We start from the raw sequence: 27356 nt of genomic DNA, 5'->3' as shown, positions 1-27356 counted from the left end.
GGTTTGTATTCTTCAGTTTGTTTTCCTATTTTCCCTTACTTCTAGTAATCAAAGCTTTCTGTGGAGGTAAATTATTACAAATATAATTATTTTTATTGAATTGGTTTGGGTATTTCATTCTTCATTCTTCATTCTCAATTTTGCCGTTTGCAGTGCTGCCATCTTGACACATCACAATAACTGCGTTAAGACTTTGAGTAAGTCTTCAACTTTAGCTCGTGTTAATAGAATGTACAACATGGGCATATTTTAAATAAATCGTTGGTCTGTATCTGCAAACCTCCCCTGACTGGAAACTTGAAGTCATCCACTTGCATCTTCTGTCACTCATCTTCAACCTGTTAAGTGAATTCCAACAGTGAGACACAAGAAAAGAATAGTGTGAACTTTATTTCAAAGCAATAGACCTCACAGTGCTAGTTTTTGTTCTTTTTTTATTCCTTACATTTTGTCGATTTTGGAGAAGGGTAACGTGTAAGCACAGAGTCTGAAGCAAAGGAGTGGGAGGGAAGGTAACGGTGGTGACAGTAGAAGAGGCATCAGCAACAAAAAGAAACCAGATCAACATGGCAAAGAGGCCAATAATTACCATACACTGAGGACAAAGAGAATACACAAATTCATAATAGAAAAAGAACATAGGTGCGGCTGTAAATGGAGTCATAGTCGATATAGTTAGACATGGCTGTCTCACTGGCTGCCAGGCCGGCAGTGCACTTAGTTTCCTGTCAGTCTCTGCTGAATACAGCCGCCAAGGTTTTGGCAAAGTTCTGTTGGTTTTTGTTCCCGACACAGTTGCGCATCAGGACAGGGGCTTGACGAGGTAGAGCTTCTCGCCCTGTTCACTTGTGAAAATGGGTGCTTTTTTGTAATGTTCCACTAGCTCCTCCATGGTGCTGAACTTGCGCTGCCCGATGCAGTAGGTGTTGTCCTTCATCTGAACTTTAAAATGCTTGTTCTTGCCTTGGGCTTTCAGCGAGATGGAGAAGTCATGAGGCTGAAATGGAAAAAGAAAAACACAGATTGAGTATTCATGCCCCAAATAAATGTGGTTATTGCTTTTTATGCAGCATTGTTCTGTTTTGCAACAAACGTGGTCAGGATACCAAAATAAGCATGACCGTTCTGCTTTTGTTTGCTCACTTTTATTGCCGTTTGTTTTTTAATGATGTGCAACACTGAAGTCTAGCTCTAAACTACGACAAAACCTAATTTTGTTTCACAGAAGAGAGATTTTTAGGTCGAGCCTGGGCAGCGCATGCGCTGCCCTGTGAGGCATGCTGTATTGGAGTATGCACTTGAAGCCCCACCCACTCTCTTCCCATATTTGTCATTGGCTTGTGTCATTGTCCTTCGTAAATGCTGGCTTCTGATTCGTAAAAAGGCTTGTCAGTCCCTTCTTGTCTTCATTTGTAACCTCTCATGAGGACAACCCCTTTTACATGCGTTGTTCCTCGGTAGGCTTTAATTACAGCCTCCACGCACTATTTCGCTTAATGGTTTTCTCCCAATAGATTTTTTTATTTTTATATAAATGCCCCATGCCGCACTTGCACTTTAATATTGACCACACCGCTCTTCTTAAACTTGTCCAGTCTAAGGAAAGAGGCGTGGTCACCGCTAAAAAGTGAAAGTGTGGCATGGGGCGCTTTTACAAAAAAATAAAACAAACGCAATTGTCAACTTGACAAATTCTTTTTTTTGTAAAAGCGCCCCATACTTTCCTTTCACTTGAATGGCGGCCATGCCCCTTTCTTTAGACTCTGCTTGTCTAAAGAAAGGGAAGCGCCGATATTAACGTTAAAGTACCGCATTGGCGTTTTTACAAGTTAGCATTTGTAATGCAATAGGTGCCACATTTACGAAACTCATAAATGCAAGACCTACTGCACTGCAAATGCTTGTTTCAAAGTTGCAACCTTTACGAGACATCCTAAAAAATCATGACCTCTGTAGCAGGGCAGCTTGGACGATTCAGATATATTTGTGATAGCTGGTTTCAAACTTATGGGTTAAATATGGAATCCTTTACTGCCAAATGGGGCTCAGGAGCTTATTAAGTGCCCTTGTTTTTTGGGTTCCACTGTCATGAACTATCAACGCTAGGATGGGGCTGGAGCACAAGTTTATATAAAATGTGGATGCGGAGTCTATCTGAAGCTAATAGGGATAGTCTTCTATTTTTCGGGGCAGGCACATCTCTTGCCATAATAAAGAGAAAGTTTACTTTCTGACAAACTTCTAAACGTTTGCTTTTCCAGTGCCTCTTTGTATTTTACCGTATACATTGAGATTATCTGGAAATGTGCTCCATAAAATGATTTTTTTTAACTGCATCCAATGATGTCTATGATGTCTGAGAATGTCACTCCCAGACAACAAGATGCTTATTGCACTAAGTCCTTGGGGCAGATTTATGTTACCTGGCACATCCTTGCAAATCAGCAGGGATGCTCCAAGAAACGTGCGACACGCAATGCCATTGTTGCGCCACCACAGATGTGTCGCATTTACAAAGCGGCACGCCATGGCGCAAGGATAGGAAGATGCGTGTCGCATTTGCCAGCGTAAGGTTGGCACAGTGCTGGAGTTATGTTGCGGGCGTGACGCAACTCTAGTATTGTGCCAACCCAGCCTATCTTCCAAATGGTGCGTCACACCTTACGGCTGCTTCAAGCAGGCACAAGGTTTTGACGCAGTGGGGTTGGAAAAGTGACTGAGTGAAATCTTGTAGATTTCACTCAGGCACTTTTCTGAGGCGTTCCTGCGCCGGAACGCCCACCCTGCGCCAGTACGCCCACATGAAACCTTACGCAGGTTTCATGTGGCGCAGGGCTTTACAACGTGACGCATTTCCCTAGCTTTACGCCGCCGCTGCGTCACAGAAGTGAAGCAATGGCGGCGCAAACGGATTGTAAATATGCCCCTTGCTCTGTTGTTTAAGGATACCAGAGATTCCCACTGACTGAAGACGGTGAGTTCATACCTTGTCAGAATCTGGGAAAGCACAGACTGGAGTAGAGGCAGAAAACTGCCTTTAACAACTAAAGTGATTCAGCACAAAATCCAGCACTTAAAACAGACACCGGTTTACACTAATTGACGAGGACCAGTGGTTGACTACATCCCAAGGCCTGACGAAGGCCCCTACAAATGAGAACCAGCGGGTCGAACTGTAATGACCATACTGAAGATGGAAAAGTAAAACAGTAAGACTAAACCCGCCAAAGTAGACTTGTGAAAACGAACCCTTATGGTACACCCGCTCTCAAACTCACAGTGCAGAGTGTGTATTATTTTTCCTCCAGGGAAAGCCTAATTAAATGTCCACCTTTGCACCATTTGGACAGTTTTCAAACATATTACAAGAGACAGAAAGTAATGAGATGTACAAGTTGTCTACATAGCATGGGCAAGGCGATTGGCACAAATATTGAGCTAATGGCACTTGCTTCTGTTTAATATATATATAAATGAATATGCTAATAGACTGAGATATATCAATATGAACATGTAAATCAAAAATATAAATTGGTTTATGTCGTCTACACAATAAAACAAATCCACAAAGCTCAGATTAACTATTACTCAAATTTTGAGTTAGCCAATTTATTTAAAGTAAATGTGTAAAGACAAGAAAGGCATGGGTAAACAAACGAGCATGGAAGATAAATAAGACATGGTTCAAAAATAATTTAAATGATAGTTTGAAGACCAATATACAATACAATTGCCATTTTCCTAACCAACGAGAATCCATAAAATCACTTTCAAATGTGGAATTGTTATTCACTCCCATAACGTTCTGTGCAGAATTGACAACTTGGTGGAAATGTCCCTTGCATGGTAAATGTGTAGATTTCCCTGCTCCAAGTACCCGACTGCACGTGAAACTGGTATCTTGGCTTTTTGCTGGCTCTGGCGTCAATCTAATCAACAGTGTGCCCACAGGCCAAGACATCTTTCTGCTACTACCAGAAACGAGTCTTTGATCTAAAGATGTGTTCCAAGAGGTCCTCAGTGGCACTTTCAGTTCAGTGTCCATAGTGTTGACAGAATACCTTATTTTGTGATTCAGTAGTATGTCCAGACCCTTTTCTCTGTCTCACAAAAGACAAGCCTACTCGCTCCTTTCAAGTAAAGTTCCTCTGTTATGTGAAACCCTGAATCTCGCATTGGCATTCCGTATGTGTGTCGAGTGCGAGTATGTGTAGTGAATGCGTGGCACATGTATGGCAGAGACTATTGTGAGAGCCTAAGTATGAGGAGCAGTGGGATGCATTTAGATGCCCCTGAATTAGCATGGCATAAGATGGTGGATGGACATAGCTTGCCCAGACAGTATGGTGCATGCATTTATGTGGCTCGAGGTTGAAGAACTAGACACTGAAGGGTGGAGATAGGGCTACCTTTAGCCACTTTAGGACTTTGTTAGCAAAGGGCTGCAGATTAGTTGTTTCAGAGCACTGAAATTTGCTAGATGGTAGGGGTATGGTGAAGTTTTTAGGCAAGGCCTGCTCTTTTGAAAGTCACAGATTATTGCTTTGTGAAGGCTATAGTCAGGTGCAGAGATCTCATATTCCATCGTTTTCAAGGTTTAGATACTTCTGCTTGAAGCCGACCTCAATGCTACTTGCAGTGAGAGCCATCACCTTGCTCAAAGGTTAGGTCTGAGGAACAAGGAGAATATGACAAATAGAAGGACTACCTCAAACTGGTCCTAAAACCTTGGGCAATAGACCTAGATCCAGTCAGGAACACATGTATAAAAGTGGGATCCAAATAACCACACTTTGTTCCAAACTCATGTTCTTCATGACCAAGGAATAATAAGTGAATGATAAAGCATCTGGTTACACCAGACGGTGTGTCCCTGAGCTGAGACCAAGGACCTACAGATAGACATGATTGTTGATGAAACAGATGGAGACGAAGTAGTGGGAGTAACGGAGAATTAGGAAGAAATGAATAACCAGGTTATCAGTTTGCTTCTGAAAAGTTTCTCAGAGTTTTCTGCTCTTAAGATCGTGAGGGAGTTTTCCAGATTTTGGGGCCAGAAAGAAGGAGCGAGCCCCTAGGCACCCTGGCTAGTTTAGCTGTTGAAGATCTGAGAGAGCGAAAAGGGACAGAAAGTTGAATTAAGGAGCGAAGATATTTAGAGCCTTGCTGGTGAAGGATTATTGATTCTTTTTGCTACTGGGAGCCAGTGAAGTTGGGTTAGGGCTGCCAAAGCGGAAGATCTTCTAGGAAGATTGAGTACTAGCCGAGCTGCTGCGTTTTCTACTCTTTGAAGCATGCTCAAGCTGCCCTTAGTAGCACCCAGATACAGGACATTACAATAGTCCAACTGAGAGGTTATGAGAGCATGGACAATGGTTTTCCGTGATTTCAGCGGGATTAGTCCAAGATTTTTCTTAGGACCTTCAAGGTGCCAAAACATTTGCCCGCAGTGCTACTAATCTGATTTTAAACGGTAAGTATGGAGTCAAACCACACTCCTAGATTTTTGACTTTGTGTCTGGGCTCCGGGGCTGGCCAAAGGGGTCAGGCCACCATGCTGAAGTCCAGTTGAGGGAGCTCTACCTACTATCAGGATTTCAGTTTTATTAGTGTTTAATTTCAGACAGCTGGCAGCCATTCAAGTGGCGACCTCTGCCAGGCCGCATTCGAATTGATTTGCTGAAGTACCTTCGGATTCCAAGAGTGTGACAATTAATTGGTAATGGAGTGCTCAGTAGAGTACCCAAATGACTACTGAGTAACCAGGGCTAGTGTCAGCATGACAGTCTACCAAAGGTAAGGGTCCATCATTTGAGATCTACATCTTTCTGCCTGGGGAATTAAAATGTATGCCTGGTGCCTAGAAGCCAGCCTGCCAAGAGAGGGTAGAAAAGTGAATGGCTCCGCAGGAGCGACTATCCAGGAGGAGAAGTCCAGCATTATGTAATTGCAAGGAGCAACCAGAGAAGGCTGACTGCTCTAGAGAGTGAAGCTAGGACACGTGCTGTGGGGGAGTCTGCAAGTACTAGCACCACAGTGTTATTTGGAAGCTGTTCCGAGTCCAAGAACTAAGCGCTCCCTAGGCCAGAAAAGAGTAGCCATCTTGTTGCTGATGCAGGATCTCAATCAACCTGGAATGCTTCAACTGCAGAAGCCCCAAATGACGTGCTTGGGAACCGTTTGATCACTGCAATGAAGGCAGTAAGTCCTCTAGACATTGTGGTACTGTAAAGGACTTAAAATGCTGACTCCCCCCAGCAGCTACTGTTCCCAAAGGAGCTTGCCATGGAGGCCCCCATGAAAAGAGGCTGCCACTGCTATGAGCAAGGACATGAGCTGTGCCTGCCACGCCACTAAATCTGCAACAAGCATATAAAGTTGGACTCATTTTGTGAACGGATTAATGGGAAAATCACAAGTTTTTTTAATGTTACCAAATTAGTTACCCTTGTTGTTAAAAGAAAAACAAAAAACTGTTCCTGAATGGTTAATACAGGCCACTAGTTACTGAAAGGGTGTTCTATTCCACTTTTTAGTGTGTGTACCTTTTTCTTAATTTTTTTCCCTTACTTACCCATTTCCTGGAATGGTGTTGACCTGGAATGCTGGCACCGTTCTGAAATGATTAAAGTATTCTGCGTTAGGCAGCTACTTGGAGATTCGAGGACACACCTTTTTTACATGTTGTGGGCTTGTTGTGAAGGATTTCACCATAAAACTTAAAATCCAAAGGAAACCAGGTCCTTAGGAAAATCTGGCTATAGGTTTTTCTGCACCTTTTAAACTACTACCTGGTGACATAATGTATTTACTTGTAATTGCGGATTATTTCTAAAAAAAAGGCTGTACTTTAACTTTGTTGATTCACTTACTACCAAGAACGTGATCAACTTTTTGGACAGCATTTTCTTGATTGAGGGGGTTTCCAAAGTGTATAGTGACAAATAATGGTACACATTTCATTTCTCAAGGCATGCAAATGTTTGCAGATACATTATATTAATCGCCTTAAAGAAGCTTTGCATTGTCCAGCTTCAAGTGGTATGATGGATCGATAAAACTGTTTCCTTAAGGAGGGCATTCTAACAGTTTTGCCTTCTGGCTTAATTAAGGAGAGATTTTTGCGGGAAAAGATTTGATAGTACCTTATATCGCTGCATTCTGTAATTGATGTATTTCCATTTAAGTTGTTGAGGGGAAGGGAACCTAAGAGTAAACAATTACCCGAAGGGTTAAAAACTTGCGAAAGAGTAATACCAGTGAGAAGGACCATCTGAGAGACATGAGTCTTCGTGTGTGCTCCAAAATGCGTAAAAGTAAATTGTATAATGATTCGAGAGGAGCAAACGTTTGAGATTTGGTGCTGATTAGGAAACCTTGTAAAACATTGAAGGGAGTGAACTCTACTTACACAGGACAAGGGATAGTGGAATAAAAATAGCCCTATTCTTAACACTGTTGGCTAGGTAAAGGTCATACAAGATCACAAATGTAATTTGAATCCTGTAGGCTTCTCTAGTGATGATTCAATTGTATCCACTGATATCATACCAAGGTTTGTGTCCAGTGTTTCAAATAAGGAAACGTCTGGCGATGAGGCCTGTCAGGATATTTCTAGAGCAGATGGTTTATCCACTACCAGATGAGAGGCACAGAATGATTTGCCCTCAATTGGTTCTGAAACACGCACTGTTTTAAGCAAATCTTCTTGTGTTATAGTTTCAGGATATTAAAAGTGCAGGAAAAAGAAAAACAGGAAGGGTTAGAAAACATTTGTACTTTCAAAATATGCTGTTTATATATGTCATAAATTAATGGATATTTTGTTTAGATTTTAAGTTTAGTTACTTCAGTGCCACAAATATTTCTCCTTACTTTGATATTTGTTAGATAATGGATGTCTGCTATATTCATCTTTTTAGTGTGTGCTTGTCTTGTATTTATTTCTTGACTTACCCATTTTCTATAATGCTCTTGGCCTTGCATGTCGGGCAGGGTTCTAGAATGATTCAAGTATTCTGCATTAAGAGTTAGAGATTGGAGGACGGACCGGTTTTTCAGGCTGTGGGCTCGTTGTACCTTTATACTTCAAATACAAATAAAACCAGCGTTTCCTGCTTATTTTGTGTTTCACTCCGACTAAAAAGTGTCTCCTCTACTGTGTCACGATAGAAAGATCAGACCAAAGAAGCAATAAGTCCATAGTGTCTGATGCCGAAAGAAAAGTAAATGTGTAGATTTGGTTAATCATTTCATAAGCTTTATTCGACAATTAAGTCATAAAAGAATACATAAAAAAAATCAGTATTTTAAAATCCATTAAAATTCATGCAATAAATATTAAAAAGGATTTAAACTACAGTGGACTATTGCTGAATATCAACTTACATGTTTAAAATCAATCTGATCAATATACAATTTTTTCAGAGGTATATTAGACAGGAGCTCAGCGCTAAAACGAAATCATCATATGTCTGTCGCTATTTGTTTTGAGCGAATTACCCAAGCCCATTTTAAGAACTTGATTCAGAAAAGGGGGTGGTGATGAACAGAGTGTCTGAATTAAGCAGACCACTCATACCCAGTCCAAAGATCAGGGCTTGATCCATCACCGTTTTTTAGCTCACTGCACCATCCCAGCTCAGAACCTGGCTACATGCAAATTAGTCTGTCCCTGGCCCAGTGCATCATGGGAACAGGGCAGACCAAACTACCAAGCCAATTCTTATACTGGGAAGGAAACAAGCTTCCGGGGACCGGTTTCTGGCATTTCAGCCATCTTCGGCCCGGCTTGCTTGAATCCTGATGGTGCAGTGAGCAAGGGACTCATGTCCGAGTATACCCTTCCACGCTTATGAAGGACAAAATGAATCAGAAAAGGGGGTGGTGATGAACAGAGTGTCTGAATTAAGCAGACCACTCTTACCCAGTCCAAAGATCAGGGCTTGATCCATCACCGTTTTTTATTTCACTGCACCATCACAGCTCAGAACCTGGCTACATGCAAATTAGTCTGTCCCTGGCCCAGTGCATCATGGGAACAGGGCAGACCAAACTACCAAGCCAATTCTTATACTGGGAAGGAAACAAGCTTCCGGGGACCGGTTTCTGGCATTTCAGCAGTCTTCGGCCCGGCTTGCTTGAATCCTGATGGTGCAGTGAGCAAGGGACGCATGTCTGAGTATACCCTTCCACGCTTATGGTGGACAAAATGATTCAGAAAAGGGGGTGGTGATCTCTTGACTGGGTGAGAGTATTATGCTTAATTCAGAGACTCTGTCCATCACCACCCCTTGTTGTTAAATATTTTGTCCACCCTAAGCGTGGAAGGGTATACTCAGATGTGAGTCCCTTGCTCATTGCACCATCAGGATTCAAGCAAGCCGGGCCGACGACGGCTGAAATGGCAGAAACCGGTCCCCGGAAGCTTGTTTCCTTCCCAGTGTAAGAATTGGCTTGGTAGTTTGGTTTGCCCTGTTCCCATTATGCACTGGGACAGGAACAGACTAATTTGCATATAGCCAGGTTCTGAGCTGGGATGGTGCAGTGAGCTAAAAAACGGTGTTGGATCTCGCCCTGATCTCTTGACTGGGTGAGAGTATTCTGCTTAATTCAGAGACTCTGTCCATCACCACCCCTTGTTGTTAAATATTTTTCCACCCTAAGCGTGGAAGGGTATACTCAGATGTGAGTCCCTTGCTCATTGCACCATCAGGATTCAAGCAAGCCGGGCCGACGACGGCTGAAATGCCAGAAACCGGTCCCCGGAAGCTTGTTTCCTTCCCAGTGTAAGAATTGGCTTGGTAGTTTGGTTTGCCCTGTTCCCATTATGCACTGGGACAGGAACAGACTAATTTGCATATAGCCAGGTTCTGAGCTGGGATGGTGCAGTGAGCTAAAAAATGGTGTTGGATCTTGCCCTGATCTCTTGACTGGGTGAGAGTATTCTGCTTGATTCAGAGACTCTGGCCATCACCACCCCTTGTTAAATATTTTGTCCACCCTAAGCGTGGAAGGGTATACTCAGATGTGAGTCCCTTGCTCATTGCACCATCAGGATTCAAGCAAACCGGGCCGACGACGGCTGAAATGCCAGAATCCGGTCCCCGGAAGCTTGTTTCCTTCCCAGTGTAAGAATTGGCTTGCTAGTTTGGTTTGCCCTGTTCCCATTATGCACTGGGACAGGAACAGACTAATTTGCATATAGCCAGGTTCTGAGCTGGGAAGGTGCAGTGAGCTAAAAATCGGTGTTGGATCTAGCCCTGATCTCTTGACTGGGTGATAGTATTCTGCTTAATTCAGAGACTTTGTCCATCACCACCCCTTGTTGTTAAATATTTTGTCCACTCTAAGCGTGGAAGGGTATACTCAGATGTGAGTCCCTGTCTCATTGCACCATCAGGATTCAAGCAAGCCGGGCCGACGACGGCTGAAATGCCAGAAACCGGTCCCCGTAAGCTTGATTCCTTCTCAGTGTAAGAATTGGCTTGGTAGTTTGGTTTGCCCTGTTCCCATTATGCACTGGGACAGGAACAGACTAATTTGTATATAGCCAGGTTCTGAGCTGGGATGGTGCAGTGAGCTAAAAAACGGTGTTGGATATAGCCCTGATCTCTTGACTGGGTGAGAGTATTCTGCTTAATTCAGAGACTCTGTCCATTACCACCCCTTGTTGTTAAATATTTTGTCCACCCTAAGCGTGGAAGGGTATACTCAGATGTGAGTTCCTGGCTCATTGCACCATCAGGATTCAAGCAAGCCGGGCCGACGACGGCTGAAATGCCAGAAACCGGTCCCCGGAAGCTTGTTTCCTTCCCCGTGTAAGAATTGGCTTGGTAGTTTGGTTTGCCCTGTTTCCATTATGCACTGGGACAGGAACAGACTAATTTCCATATAGCCATGTTCTGAGCTGGGATGGTGCAGTGAGCTAAAAAACGGTGTTGGATCTAGCCCTGATCTCTTGACTGGGTGAGAGTATTCTGCTTAATTCAGAGACTCTGTCCATCATCACCCCTTGTTGTTAAACATTTTAAGAACTTAGCAACAGCAATTGTAGGGGTTGGGTCTGTATATAAGATTCTAAGAGCCTCTTCGTGCCTATATATCCCAAGCAATTTACATATAGGCTTGATCCACATCGTTCTGGGGACAGTGTACATGGGACAGAAGAAGAGGAAATGGCTTATAGACTCTTGTTCCTCCCCACACTTGGACATCTGTCGTTACCATTTTTTCCTGCCCAATTTGCTGTAAAAGACCTTACTGGGAGGGTGCCCACTCTGAGCTGAAAATAGAGCTTACGATCCAGCTGTTTCCCAATTGTGTCCCAATAAGGCTCCAGAATCGGGTGGGCCTTAATATCCATGAAACGACCTGTCAGGTGCCGGGAGAGACCCTCTGACCTCTCTTCTGTAATCACCATCTCCCAGTACTTAAAAAAAAAAAAAAGGTTTTGGAGGGGAAAAGAGTTTTCCGGGTCTTCCCACAGTTCCCTCATTCCCAATTTAAAAAGTAAAGACCGAATGGCCTTCAGCCAGTGTATTTTTCGGGAGGAATCCTTATTCATTATCTCCCTCAGGCCCTGAGCATAGTGGCTTAGTTCTTCTGTAGTCCATAGGCGGCTCCAGTAAAGTAGGGGCCGCAAAAGGGCGAGGTCCTGCACCGCCTTTTTTCCAAGGTCCCACATTAGTGGTGTTAACGGGGTACTTACGGGAACGCTAGTAGCTTTTCGCAGAAATTCGTTTTCTGCTAGCGTTAATTTCCCTAGATTTTCAAAACCCCATAGTTCGGCTCCGTAAAGGGCCAAACTTAGGACCTTCATCCCATATACTTCTAATAATGGGCTTTGTCAATGAAGAGGTAAATTTTTTCAAGAGAATGCCTGCTTGCTGGCGGTGTTTTAGAACTACAATGTCTAATTGTCTAGACCACCCCAGATCTCTCTGGAGTGTAACCCCCAGGTAAGTGAAGGCATCTACCCGCTCCAGCGGGGAACCATTCATATGCATCGTCCCTCTAAAAGGCCTAGCAGTCCCATGAGCTTTACGGCCAGTAAGGACCATAAACTTGATTTTTGCCGTGTTTATTTCTAAGCCCCTATCGAGACAAAAGTCTTCATAGCGCCGCAGCGCTTGCTGGAGCCCACTGGGTGTTTTTGAAATGATGAGGGTATCGTCCGCAAACATGAGGATCGGGACCCGCTCACCATATAACGCAGGGGCGTCGGTCGGGACCAGGGAGAGGAAATCCGCAACCCCGTTCACGAAGAGCGAGAACAGGGTCGGTGCCATGACGCAACCCTGCCTCACTCCCCGCTCTACAGGGAAGGGTTCTGTAACCTCCCCCTGGCGACCCCACCGGACCCGAGCGAACGTACCCTCATGTAAGCGGACGATCAGGCTCAACAGTTCAGGTGGCATCCCCTGCCCCGCAAGAACTTCCCATACTGTATTTCGTGGGACCAGGTCGAAAGCCGCCTTTAAATCAACAAAGACGGCAAACAAAGTACCCTTTTCCAGGACCACGGTACGCCAGTATAACATTATAAACCGGAAGACCTGGTCTATGGAACTTGTTTTTGGGTGGAAGCCAGCCTGGAGGTGACTCAAAACATTGTCATTATCCATCCAGGTCTGGATTCTGCCCAAAACCAGCCGTCCCATGATTTTTTGTATGCAGTCAATTAGACTTATTGGTCTATAGTTGGCTGCGAGCGACTTGTCCCCCTTCTTAAACACCGGCACTATTTCAACCCCTTTCCAAGATTTAGGTACATCCATACCTTGGGCTACGGCATTAGCCACATACAAAATGTAGACCCGCCATCGCCCTCTGTTGAAATAAATCTGCGGGGACACAATCCATGCCGGCAGCACGATCCTCTGTGACTTGGTCCAAAGCCCTATCCACTTCCTCTAAATTAAAAACAGGCTCCTCATAAAAGGTGTAATCAAAAGAACCTTCGCTATTTTCAGAAGTGTTATTGGCGTATTGGGGCTTGAAATAGTCAAACAATGACTTTCGGTCGACATTATTTTGGGGGTTCTCACAGTGGCCTCCCCTGTCCCATTTAAAAATGTCACAAAAAAGTTTGGGGTTCTTTGTGTTACACGCCACTTTTAGATCCTGCCACATGCCCTCTTCCCATTCCCTTTTAGCTTTGCATTGCTTAAACCTACAGTTTGCTCGGGCCTGTTTTATAATACGCATATCTTTGGATTTTAAGGCTTGACCCAGCTCAACCCTAGCTTGGCAGCAAGATCCGTTGTACCATCTCTCAGGTTTTTTTGTTTGTGTTCTTCTTTTTCCTGAGCTAGGTTTACAGAAATATGTTTTTAGTTTAGTAAAAAACCTATTATGTACCTCCAACAGAAGATTTGGGGGAGATCCATTCAGGGTGGCTACCTCCATAGCCTCTAGAGCCCCTGCCAGATCTTCCTCAAGATTGTCAATAATATCCTGTAGATCTGCAACTTGGCACCATTTGAGGTGGCGCTCATCATTTGCCAGAACTGAATCTGGAGGGGTATTACCCTCATAGGAATCATCCACTTGATGTGTGCCCAGATTAAATATTGCGGTCAGGGGATTGTGGTCACTCTCAATACGAGTCACTACCTCCATATCAAGGAGAGTAGACCACATCTTCAGGGGGACAAGTAAATAGTCAATATTACTTGCCCTGATGCCATTGTCGAAAGTTTCTTTTCCCATTTTATCCGACAATGTGCGCCCATTGGCAGCTCGGAGCTCGTTTTCAATGCAGAGGCCCTTTAACTGTATTACGGCCTCCGTCCATTTTCTTATGGGTTTAGTGTCAAGCTGAGGAACTCCCCACCTGGCACAAGACTTAATAGAATGAATGAATTTTACTGTTGCAAGCAGTAGTTTTGGGTGTGGCAGTGTGGTGAAGTCCTTACTTTGGGATAGGTTAATACTAGCAGGTTTGCTCTGCGTGCAAATCACTATTGAACCCTGGGCACAACTACAGGACAGAGCAGGTTAGAGTAAGCTCTCTCTGCCCTTGTTAAGTGCGGGGTTGTTTTGTTCTTGCAGAGCGGGGTCTCACACATCCTCAGCCAGGTCTAGGAAGAGGTGAGGTCCTTTCCCCGGGCACACTGGGTAAGTACTTAACATTCAAAAAGACTGTAAAGATTTTAGTATCTAACAGACTTTGTTAGCTTATTTGGGTCCACTTTTGTGTTTGTTTTCAACAGATGTTGTTAATACACCAGGTGCCAAGGAGGAATTCAGGCAGATGAAGGAGAATTATATCCTTTACTGTTGTTGATTCACTTGTGTGTTTTTTGCATTCCTAATTATTTTTTCACACATTTAGTCACAATTAGGCAGTAGCATTTACGTAGAACAGAGGCCCTGACGAAAGCCTATGGTCCCTTTCCAAGATAGGCTGAAACATGTTGGCCCTCTCGCAGCTATTTGGTTAAACTGCGATTACTGTTTTGCACTGTTCTTGTTTTTAAACTGGAAGGGGCTTATGCCTAATAAATAATCCTTTGATAAGTTCCCTATCATTTTTTAATCACCACTTTTATAATTTTTTGCACTGCACTCTCCCATCAGATCAACATCATATGGTACAGTAAAGTGATTGTGGGTCGTTACCCCAAGCCGACCATGGGGATATGTTGGATGTCTCAATGATCAAGAGGCACAATACCCTGGCAGGATTACCAGATGAGAATATTGATCTATACAAGTCATTGTTGGGAATCCTTAACCCCTTCGATGCTGATGACTAGCTCAGTTCGTCATCACCCACGGGTGGCGTGTGCTGATGACGAGCTGAGCTCGTCATGTATCGCGGTAAAACGAAAAAAAGCTGCACAGCGCAAAAATCGCCGCAGCAGCGATGCAGTTAATGAGGTTGATTGACAATCACAGGTGGCCCATGTTTTGGTGATTTGTTCTGTTAGTCAAATTTGATAGTCACTTCCTTGTGTACTTAATGAGACGTTAGGACAGCTTGAAAGAGATGCCAACAGGGTTTCTAGTTTAGATCCCTAAGTTTGTCTGTTGTATATGTTGCTCTTTCGGGGGATAGAACTTAGGCTGGTCTTTAAATATCCCTCTAGCCCTCCACCATTGTTTTGTTATTTGTGCATTATTGTGCTTGCCCAGGAGCAGATCTACATTTGGCACCACAATAGTGATATCACATGTATTGCTTTAGCCAGCCTCAGCCTCCCCATCTTCCCTAGTTTTTGAAGTAGACACTTGCCCTATACTGGTCTCTGTCCCCTCCCTTGTATCCCCTGCTCTGCTACCCAGGGTAGACCTTTGCGGTTTATACTGTCAATCACAGTCCCCTAGCCCCGACAAGGCCTGGAATCTGTTAATACAACCTTATGTTCCCTAGAGGGCAAGGGTTTGATACAACTCCATGTGGGAACATATCCCTCTCAAAGGAAACCGGAATCGGGGGCCATAAAAATAAGCTAAGGGTAGAACGTGTATCCCATTTGGCTGATCATTATGGGACCAATTACAGATGTAGTTTACACATTTCTGGTCTCTAAAATTGATAACAATGCAGTCTCCTGCCACCCTCTTGCAGCCCTTGCCTATCCAATTAACTCTCCTAACATTTCAGCTCGCGTATTAACTAGCAGAGGATGGTTCTTATTAAGCCAGAATATACATTTATGCTTTAGGTCTAGGTATGATTCCTGTTTTCCCTGAATTACTGGTGGAACCCCTGCCAAGACTACCACAAAGGGGGCTGAGTGGGGAGGGAGGTCAATGTAGGGTAAAGAAGGTTCATTGTAAGTCCTGGGTAAGACAGACAAATTTTGCTGTCTAGCGTCCAACCTGGTAATGACATCCTGATTACTCTCTTTACTCGATGGTGTCACTCCCACCCCTGTATGGTTGGGCACCTGGGGGACATCTTTCGCCAATGAAGTTTGGGGCGCCCCACTATCCTTGTGTGCATTTCCCACCTGTGTCAAGGCAGGGGTTTGAGAGTTAGTAGTGTGCACCTTGTCAGTAGCTAGGGGTGGCCCGACCCCCTGTCCTGAACCGGCACCACTATTGGGACCAGTTGAACCATGAGCTACAGGCGTTTTCGCTCGGGCAATGTAGCCAATGTGCCTTGGTCCTGCCTGTTTCTGAGTAGTTACCAAATTCATCTCAAGGCACACTAGTCTATTATCAATAGAGTCCAACCGCTCATGCAATGAGTAGCACATTTTCTTAAAAGTACCCTCCAGTTTTTTCCAAAATAAAGGTCCCAAGTCCAAATACGACTCCTCCCCCCTGGTGTCCAAATGGCTTTCCTGCCCATTTTCGTTGGCCATGCCATGTTGTACCGGGCTATTTGGTGTAGTTACTGCTGGGTCATCGACAAAGTATTTTTACATGACCTTGCTTTTTTTCCTCCAGCATTAGTTTGCGGCCCAGGACGCTTCCTTTTTGCTTGCGCCCTCCCCTTCGGCTGGATCGTAGTTGGTTTTACTTGCCCAGCTGATCTAGTTTTAATATTAGATGATGGTGCTCTCTCTGCGCCATTTACAGATGCTCCGTCTCCTATCGAGTTTTCACTTATGTTCAGGATGGTTACTGCCTGAGGCAAGAGGGTAGTTACCACCTCCGACAGAGGAAGCGTGCCCTGTGAGTCGGTATGTAGGTGTATCGGAGATCTGGCTTCTGCCAGAGGGCCCAGAGAAGACCTTTTGTGAAAAGATGTGTCCAAGGATAGTCTTTTCCCAGTTAATTCAATATCCTTAGCAAGTGCGGTAGATACCCTAATGAGGAAGTTATCTAAAGTTCCCAATAATGATCCGCCCGTAGATTTCCTGCTGCTTGGGCCAACATCTGGGGGAGTAGCCATCCTTGGTTAGTCCTGGATGTTACTCGGTGCAATTAACAGATAATAAAAAGTAGATGTCACAACACTTTAATGTATGACGACACTGACCTTTTGGGTGCTGCAACAGATCTCAGAGGGGTGGCCCGTCCCGTCCTTAACCGGGCTTAAACAGGCCCGCCCGTGCTTCGCCCGGCGTCCCGCGACGCTGGGCTGGCCGCTGGTTAAATGCACCTTCTGGCGCTCTCGGGACGTGAGATTGGCGCGCCGCCGCTGAGCCTGCCGGGGAATGTAGTCCCGGGGTGGCGGCGCGATGCTTTGCGTCCCTTGACTCCTGGCGGCGTGAAGACCTGGGCTTTGCTATGACTCCTGGCGGTGGCGGCGTAGAGACCCTGACTCTCAGCAACAACAGGTACATTTTTGGTTAATCAGTAAGTAAAGGCTGCTTGGGAGACAAAATTGGCTCGACTGGTGATAGTCATTTGAAGCTTCAAGGTGAAAGAGTTATTCCGTCACCAGGTCTGGAATGGAAACCTGCAATAGCTACAGGCTGATCGCCTACTATCCAGGACCAAGATGCTAAACAACAACCCTCCATGTCTACACACCTAAAACCTGATAGCAGTTTCCACTCATTTGTTGAATTTGCAATTATCTTTCATTAAAGTTGTAAGCATGATATTTTATGTGCAGTTACCTGTGGGTAAAAGAACAACATAATTGTTACTGAAGAGTAGTCCTTTAATCTGGCCGCACCCTCACCCCCCCCCCCCCCCCCCACCCCCACCCCCCTGCTGTATTTAGACCACACTGTCCATTCTTTTTTATGCACCTCACCCGCCGCTCTTGTCCCATTTCCGTGGGTTTTATTTGGGCAAAGAAGCCGATTGTGACGCGCGCGCCACGGCAGCAAATGGCTGCTCTTCAGCCCCCAGAGAGGCGCTGATTAATGACAGCAGGCTCTGCGGAGGAAGGCGCCGGAAGGCAAACATGCGCTGCTTACAGACTAACGGATGCTTCATTTCCTGGCTTGAGATCGAGACAATAAGCGTAGGTGATTAACTGATGACAAGAGCTCATCAGGGAAGGCATCTTGAGACTCTATTTCCAATGTCTTTTTGCGGAGTGTGCTAAAGGTTGTTTTTTTTAAAAACACAGAGACTCGAGCAGCTGTAAACTTGAACTGGAGTGCAAGATACTGAGCTCCCAGTGGGAAAAGCCATGTTGTGGCATCACCACACACAAATCACCCACACAAGTTGAGAAAAGACCAAAAGTACTTGACTTGCTACTTTCGAATGGCTCTTTTGAAGCACATCAGCATTTCGAGTGCATTCAACAATAACTTCTGGCACTCTGCTTCCCGTGGATTGCAAGTCTGCAAAGGATGGATGCGCTCTCGTCGTGTAAGGGCGAAGGGGCGCCGCCCTCCTGCTGCCAGTGCAGCAATAGTGAACAATAAAACAGTAATACAATGAATTACTGTTTTATTTGTCACTGCTCCCAGCCCAAGCACTGTTTGGTGGTGAGGCATTGCTGCTGACTGACAGCAGGGAAGTGGTGCTCACTCTAGTTTACAGTGCGCATGTCACTTTGGCCGGCAGTCTTGAGGGAGCCAGCCTGAGTTGCGCAGTGTAAATCTCTCCACCTAGCGGTTTCAGACAGCTGGGTGGAGAGCAGGCACAGGCCTCCTGTTCCTGCTGGAGACTCGAGACTGCCCGCTCCAGCCAATCCTGGCGCTGCTCATCTGCAGCATGAGAGCAGCATCAGGATTTGCATAAGGGGGTTGCCTGAGGCTCATGAGGTGCCATCGTGCTGACGGCATCCAAGAAGAAAGAAGAAGAAAACAGTGTGGAGAGAGAAACATGGAGTAGAAAGTGGGTAAGTACATAACAAACAAGCATTTGCAATGCAATAGATCTCGCATTAGGAAAGTTTGAGCTAGTGGTATTGTAAATTACATTTTTTATTTAGGTTTTGTTTTTGTAAATAGTGAAATTAATAGCTTTGACATTTACAATGCCAATAGTTATAACTTTCGCAAATGTGACGCCTATAGCATTTGTAATGCAATATGTGTTGTATTTACGTGACTTACATGTATTGGTATTACAAATAGCAATGGCTTTTATTTTGTTTTCAATAATTAATACTTAAATAAAAGTTATTGTTATTTATAATGGCAATAGCTTAAAGTTTTGTAAATAACTTTTGTGAAGATTATGTTCAGTGTATTTTATTGTGACGAAAATCCAAGAACAGAAGTGAAATATTAACATCTTTTATTACATTTCTAATAAAGCTTGAAACATTAAGAGAACATATTTGAACCAAGTGTTGTTGAATGGTTGCACAGATTGATGCTGGGGTGGCGCTGAGTGATGTTGTGATGGCGAACGAGTGATGATGTGGCGTTCAGTGATGCTGTGGTAGGCGCATAGTGATGCAGTGGTGCCCCCGAGTGATGCTGTTGTGGTGCGGAGTGATGCTGTATGCTATGCTATGCTTTGTTTTGCTATCCTATTTTTTGTTTTGTTATGCTACGTTTTGCTATCCTATGCTTGGATTTGTTATGCAATGCTATTTTTTGTTATGCTATGCTATGTTTTGTTATGCTATGCTTGGTTATGCTATGATATATTTTTGTTATGCTATGCTTTGTTTTGTTGTGTTTTATTATGCTATGCTTTGTTTTTCTATGCTATGTTTTGTTATGCTATGCTATGCTCTGTTTTGTTTTGTTTGGTATACTATGTTTTGCTATGCTATTATATGTTCTGTTTTGCTATGCTGTTTTGTTGTGTTTTGTTAAGCTATGCTACGTTTTGATGTGTTTTGCTATGTTTTGTTATGCTATGTGTTTTGCTCTCCTATGCTTTATTTTGTTATGCTATGCTATGTTTTGTTGTGTTTTGTTATGCTATGCTTTTCTCTGCATTGCAATGCTGTTTTGTTATGCTAAGTGTTGTGTTTTGCTATCCTATGCTTTGTTTTGTTATGCTATGCTATGTTTAGTTTTGCTATCCTATGTTTTGTTTTGTTATGCTATGTGTTGTGTTTTGCTATGCTTTGTTTTTTTGCTATTCTTTGTTTTGCTATCCTATGCTTTGTTTTGTTATGCTGTGCTATGTTTTATGTTATGTTGTGCTATGTTTTGTTATGTTATGCTATGTTTTGTTCTTCTATGTTTGGTTGTGTTTTGTTATGCTGTGCTATGTTTTGTTAAACTATGCTATGTTTTGTTATGCTTTATGTTATGCTTTGTTTTGTTATGCTATGTTTTGTTATCCTATGCTTTGTTTTGCTATGCTATGTTGTGTTTTATTATGCTATGCTATGTTTTGTTATGCTATGCTGGTGAGGGTGTGTGAGGTTGAGGGGGTGTGAGGGTGTGTGTGAGGGTGAGGGGGTGTGAGGGGGAGTGACACACCCTCAACCCCATCAACCGCACCCTGTCACCCTCACCCTCCCAACCCCACACCCTCACAAGGCCACTGGTAAGGGGTGGTCTTAGACCTGAGGTTGGACAGTCCAAAACAGATTTTTCCGCTAGGCAGAACACAGTCAAATATTACATGGGCATGCTTTGAGTTGAATGGAAGTTTTGCCTGAATATGTCTTGTGGGCTCTGGAAATGACAGATTTCAATTAAACAGGCTAAAACAAAAGAACAGCAATGAGACCTATAGTAACTACCATTTGCTGAGATTAATTACAAAATTACATTTATCACTTTTATAACTCCAGTTAGACCAGGTCAGTAAGATTGGGGGTTGAAAGCTTCAGATTTTCCGACTTTCACACTGGCATTTAATGTTAAAATACATTATATGACAAGCAGGACGCATGAGAGGGGCTTAAGGAGCAGTAGAAAGCGAGATGATTGGGGATTGCTATGAGTACTAAGAGAATTTATTTTTGTAGTAAAATAACCAACATTTTTTAAGGCTTTCAAAATAATGAGAGGGAGAGATTGTGTATGCTTTTTAGTCTGTGTGTGAGTAATAATTCCTAGTGAAATCTGACAGACACCTCACCATACCCGACTGAAAGCACCTATACCCAACTATTTATTAGAAAATACATTTATGGGGGGGGGGGGGGGTGGTGTAACACACCAAACACCCCCTCCCTCTGAAGCTAGGCCTTTGCTAAAAGTCTCACACAAGGGCTGTCTGGCGGGCTGCTACCAATTCAATGCTATGTAGGTTAAAAAAAAGGTTCTGTATTAAATAAGAATTAATCCAAACACGCATCTGCTTTTGGTCTAACAGGTTGTTTTACTAAAATACCATGCAGGTCTTGTTACAAGGCCACCAACCGAATGCAGATTATTCAGAAGAAATCTAGGTGCTAATAATTTTATAAGCAAACCTCAAATCATTTACGCGCAAGATTCAGAGTGAATTACTCTATTCCTTTGCGAAAAATAACACTAAAATCCAAATGCAACATAGCAGCTGCTTTAAGGACCTAGTCTGACTCTTCTTCCCCTCATTCAAGACCCTTACAATGTTAAACCAGGAGACCATTCAAATTGAATATCCAACAAGGGCCTTAATAGTTGCAGTGAAGTAAGGGTATCTAGGGCTTAAGGCAGGGCAGTTAATAAAGGAACCATGACTTCGTGGCTACATAATGGTTCTCAAGGACAGAAGGGATAGTGCCGGGGACCCACCCGCCAGCTTGTCTCAGAATGATATCCCATTCTGTAGCACCAGATATCCACAAATCTCCCCTGCTCTCTTACTATGCCTCTCCAAGCCAGGAATATTCATCTTAAAGGGGAGCTGGAATCTGCTGGGCCATCTCGGACATCCAGGTGCTCCCAACCCAAACTGTCATTTGCTGCACGTAGAGCACTACACTACTCAATGTGTTTTAGACAACAGGAGTACCGTAACATTTTTAAAACACAGTAACTTTGTTCAAAATATCACACCTAAATCATATCAAATTTATCAAGACTTCTTAATTTGCCTCTATTACATAGGCTTACAAAAAGCAATGAGGTGACACTTTCAAAAAGTGTTAAAAGTGCTGAAACTGAGTAGCCTGAATGACAGCGGGATGAAGGCTGCCCCAGCCCCACCTATAGGTTGCCTAAAAGGAACCACATTGATATATATCTTTTTGCTGATAATCTGTATGTAATCAACCAGTGTTATCATCCTTAGAAAAATTATGCTTATTTCAACAGCATTTTAAATAGAAAAGGTGAATAGACCCACTGAAACTGTGAACTGAAGAATGCTTTATATCCAGGCTTGAGTCGAGTTTAGACGCGTGTAGACACAGTTCACCCACTATTTTCATTGTCTACCCCAACTGCAAAGCTGGTAGATTTAAGTGAGGTGCCACGGTCCTTTCCCTCCCGGAATTCACGAAAATACGCTGAACTTGTCCCGGTGTAATGTCCTGACACCGGGACGCTTTCAGCAGCGCCTGCACGTTGTCTGCTTTTGTTTCGAGCAGCAGCGTGGAGGCGGAAAAGGGGCTTATCAGATTCCAGCTTCACCCATAACAAAAGCCCAAGTTAAGGAGCCATTTGGTCTTGTTTGTTGGAGTATCCTGGGTGGGAGCTATGGGGAGCCTCACATCTAGATGTAATGGAGGGGAAACAAAGGTTCACATCTTATCACTTCACAGGTACTAAGAAAGAAAAACTTTCAACTTTGTTCAGTCCCTGTATATAAGATATAAGTAATATGCACACACTGTAAGAATGTCAGATGTATTGATCGCTCCGATAGTTACACAAATAACAATTTAAATACCACTATTTTGTTTTATTTCTTTTATAGTTCATTAGCACTACAGTAGTGCTAAACCGCTACAAAAGAAATAAAACAAGAGTGGTATATAAATTATTTTTTATAAGTGTGATGTAAAACGCTGTAACACCCTACTCAAACCAATGCCGGGTGTCAGAGTCCTTTACATCACACGTGCAGATACGTTGAAAATAAATCATGTGTGTGTACATCAATATAAAGGATGTGTTATGTAAGACAGTGAGAGTTACAAGGTGTAGGTGCCACATGTCGTCCTTACCTCACTGCGCTATATTAGAAGGATTACAATTTATGAGCTGCAAGTAAAACAAGCATTTACAATGCAATGGTTTTGCCTTTGTTAAAGTTAGAGCTATTGGCATTGCTCTTGACACTCTGAAGCTCCACTCTGCATTCTGAAGCTCCACTCTGCACTCTGAAGCTCCACTCTGCACTCTGAAGCTCCACTCTGAAGCTCCACTCTGAAGCTCCACTCTGAAGCTCCACTCTGAAGCTCCACTCTGCACTCTGAAGCTCCACTCTGAAGCTCCACTCTGAATCTGAACTCTGAAGCTCCACTCTGAATCTGCACTCTGAAGCTCCACTCTGCACTCTGAAGCTCCACTCTGCACTCTGAAGCTCCACTCTGAATCTGAACTCTGAAGCTCCACTCTGAAGCTCCACTCTGAAGCTCCACTCTGAATCTGCACTCTGAATCTGCACTCTGAATCTCCACTCTGAATCTCCACTCTGCACTCTGAAGCTCCACTCTGCACTCTGAAGCTCCACTCTGAATCTCCACTCTGCACTCTGAATCTCCACTCTGCACTCTGAAGCTCCACTCTGCACTCTGAAGCTCCACTCTGAAGCTCCACTCTGAAGCTCCACTCTGAAGCTCCACTCTGAAGCTCCACTCTGCACTCTGAAGCTCCACTCTGAAGCTCCACTCTGCACTCTGAAGCTCCACTCTGCACTCTGAAGCTCCACTCTCCACTCTGAAGCTCCACTCTCCACTCTGCACTCTGAATCTCCACTCTGAATCTCCACTCTCCACTCTGAATCTCCACTCTGAAGCTCCACTCTCCACTCTGAATCTCCACTCTCCACTCTGAAGCTCCACTCTCCACTCTGAATCTCCACTCTGAAGCTCCACTCTGAAGCTCCACTCTGAAGCTCCACTCTGAAGCTCTACTCTGAAGCTCTACTCTGCACTCTGAAGCTCCACTCTGAAGCTCCACTCTGAAGCTCCACTCTGAAGCTCCACTCTGAAGCTCCACTCTGCACTCTGAAGCTCCACTCTGAAGCTCCACTCTGCACTCTGAAGCTCCACTCTGAAGCTCCACTCTGCACTCTGAAGCTCCACTCTGAAGCTCCACTCTGCACTCGGTATAATCTTCATGCCTCCTACTTTCCCTGCAGCCAACCATCTCCTCGGATGACGGGCTGCCGGCGATACCTCCCTGCAGCTTGGTTTGACCTTCATGCCCTTTCCCGGCGGGTGCCCTCAATCCCGGACCAGATTCGGGGGCGTTCCCGAGAAGAGGCTTTCGGCTGACGTAGCCAAAAGCCAAAGAATCTCGGGAACGCCCCCGTGTCTGGTCCGGCATTGACAGACAGGCCCCTCATCCAATGGCTAGGCTCCATTTATAGAGCCAGCCAATGAATGACGAGGGCCGACCCAAAGCCACACTACAGTTCTCATTAGGTTTTTGCTGCGCAAAAAAGATGCGCAGAGCGCATCTTTTTGGCGAGGCAAAACCTAAAAAGGATCTCTGTCTTGAAAGCAGTAACCCGCTTACCCTTTTACATAAAATAAAAATCTGTCATCTGCGTGTTAGATAATGTGCTTTGCAGGAGACATATTAACCCTCAATGCAATTTTGATTCAAAACTAGGACTAGGCAAAAACACAGATCTCTTAAGCAAAGGCAAATACATTATACTCCAGAGTTATTTTACCATTATTATTCTTCCCAGGGATTTAGCTAGCACACAAAGATATCTGCAGCAGGTGCCTCAACCCCAGAAGATATTTTAAAATACAGGCTTTGCAATCAATTAAGCAGAACAGGTTTACTGCCATGTTTCTCCTTGTTACCAATTCTTTGTGGCAGGGTGTTAAAAAAATGTATACTTTGAGGTCCAGATTTTGCATCGAGGTTACCTGAATATTTTGGCACAACGCCGCAAAATCTAATTTGTTAAATATTCTAAGGCTCTCAAATGCACTCAAGATAGACCTGCTAAATATATGAGCGGTCTTAAGATCTGATATCACTTCCTGTGCCTAACTCGGCGAGTCCCCCCCTTCATTTTTAGGACTTAAGCCCTGCTTATATCTACCCATTAGGTACCTAACCTATGGAGCTTCCCTATTTCAAAATGAAAAAAGAGACAGAGCATGATGACCCCTATATATAAAGACTGATGAATGGGAGGCAGTCCCCTTGTACACGATTAATACCGCTCCAGGGGAAGGGGTCTTACAGTACAATGGAAAACATGCTCTATGATCAATAGTTTGTTCATAGTTGCCTGTAGTGCGGACCTACATCCATCCGAGTTTCTGATCGCTGTACAATGTGGTGGGGAGCGGGAGATACTCAGACAGATGGAGCACGGTCGACATGAAAAACAGGAGACATTTTCTTCCAGCTGGGAGACTGGCTGGCATCCACATTTGCTGGCCATGCCACAGCCTTAGACAATGAAAAGCAGAACGTGTTGCTACTGCAAAGCCTCCTGTGAAATAACATTGCTTCAAATTCTCATGTGCGTTTAGTTCATAACTTGCAGGTCTGGTGTGTTAGGTTGTAAATCTAATGTACATATTACATTATGAAAGACTTGTGCTTTCATAGATAAAGTATCCGATGAAGTGAGGACAGCTAAGTAACCGCTGGGAACAATGGATCATGGACAAATTTATTTCATGGTGCCTCGGTTATTCACTATTTATTGGGCTGTGGTTATCAACAGGGTTAGTTGTTATTAAGCAGACGGCTGTCTGAATAAGTATTTGTAATTATTTTTGAGATGGACTGTTCTCCACACACAAGGCATGAAAAGACTGATCTGGCTGGTCTTTTACGTTTGAATGGACATTGAATCCTGGACTGATAGACAGGAGGTACATTCAATGGATGTGGATAGATTTTATGAGGATCTAGAATGCCATTAGCATAAATCAACTGCTTCAGTGAGATAGTCAATAAACTCTGCCCTGGAACCAATTAACAAGACGTCACACAAAAGTACAATGAAGGATACTTCAAAGTCACAAGAAGGCTTTCAAGCACAACACCTTAAAATCTTCTACCTTCTTTGTAGTCTAGCAATGCAATACTCATAGTCCAGATCCCGTGGAATCAAGTTCCCACCGGTCTTGGAAAAACTGTAAATCTAATATTTTAGGCATTTCCTTCATGACACAGATGTCCTTGATGCTGGACAAAACCAGCATGGAGGATCTATTGATGACAGAGGTGATGTAATTTGCAGCAATAGCGAGATTTCATTCAGACGATATCAGCATACCAAGTAAATTCCACAGACTTCACAAGAAGTCTGCGGAACATTTGCACCACCATGTTGCCAGCAACCATTTTATTTGTGGATTGGCTTGATGGTAAAACAACGGATAACAAATGATATTACAACAACGCTCCTAAAAAACATAACCCAGTAAAAAACACTTGAGAAAAGTTGAGGTTGAGATCAAACAAACTGTTGAATCCAACCTGTAACAACTGCTTTTCTTGGCGGCTAAAGCTAATGTAAAGCGCTGCGATACCCCTGGGTCTAGCTAGCGCTATATAAAACCTTTCAAATAGATAAATAAAATCGTCCAGCTGGCGCCATAATGCACTCACAATCATACACAATTGACAAGAAGGAGTAGTTTCTTACCTGTAACTCCAGTTCTGTAGTAGGGGTATCTCTGTTATAGTCATAATAGTGAATAGTCCCGCTCATGTGCGGGGACCCCGGAGCAATCAAACATAATCTCTTAAGCTGTCTTCTTTGCAGTACTGCATAGACACTTAAGAACAAATTAAAGACAAATAATGCAGCCTATACAAGCAAGGCTACACTGTCCAGTACTTCAACTAGAAATGAAAGGATATTCCAAAAATATCCCACTTTAGACCTGTCTGCCAGGTTTAACCATGGAAAACACCCCCCCCCCCCCCCTTCACCAAATCTTTGAAATGATAGAGAGGAAGGACAAGACAGACAAGCCCCCATAGGCTGCCATTATGTGGCTCAAAAAGGGATGCCGTGCCTTTAAGGAAACTTCCCAGAACTTTCCTGGTGTCCCAGAATGCACAGCAACTCCCTCTACTTTCAGTTCTTTTGGGAGGTGTATCAGCTAGACCTGTAGCATTCATCATTGCATCACTTTCTCCACCGGGGAGGAGGGCGGGCTCTTATGACTATAACAGAGATACCCCTACTACAGAACTGGAGTTACAGGTAAGAAACTACTCCTTCTGTAGTAGGGGATCTCTGTGTATAGTCATACTCTAGTGAATAGAATGGCAAGCCCATACAAAAACAACCCAGCGGTGGAGAAAAAGACAACACCACTATTATGCGAACACATTTTGCAGCGAAGCCTGTCCGACCTGAGCATCTGTCCTGGCATCAGAGTCCAGACAGTAATGTTTAGCAAAGGTATGGACCGACTTCCAAGTGGCAGCCTTGCAGATCTCTGCAATGGGAACATTACGAAGCAAAACAGTTGTGGCTGC

The 27356-nt window shown here is 43.9% G+C and overlaps 1 protein-coding gene across 5 annotated transcripts in view; it reads right to left on the bottom strand.

Moving 5' to 3' along the window:
* Positions 1-417: 417 nt before the first annotated feature.
* The window catches only part of NCK1 (NCK adaptor protein 1), a 742357-nt gene continuing 715418 nt past the window's right edge, over positions 418-27356 (bottom strand). For all 5 annotated transcript variants that reach the window (XM_086943909.1, XM_086943911.1, XM_086943910.1 and 2 more), the window contains one exon: positions 418-997. In XM_086943909.1, coding sequence (XP_086800035.1) covers positions 803-997 — 195 coding nt within the window. In that variant the 3' untranslated portion in view covers positions 418-802. The remainder of the gene's footprint in view (positions 998-27356) is intronic.

This window comes from Lissotriton vulgaris, chromosome 11, assembly GCF_964263255.1.
Source record: "Lissotriton vulgaris chromosome 11, aLisVul1.2, whole genome shotgun sequence".
NCBI lineage: Eukaryota > Metazoa > Chordata > Amphibia > Caudata > Salamandridae > Lissotriton > Lissotriton vulgaris.
Note: the sequence above shows the minus strand (reverse complement) of the source record. Positions and strands in the feature narration are given on the sequence as shown.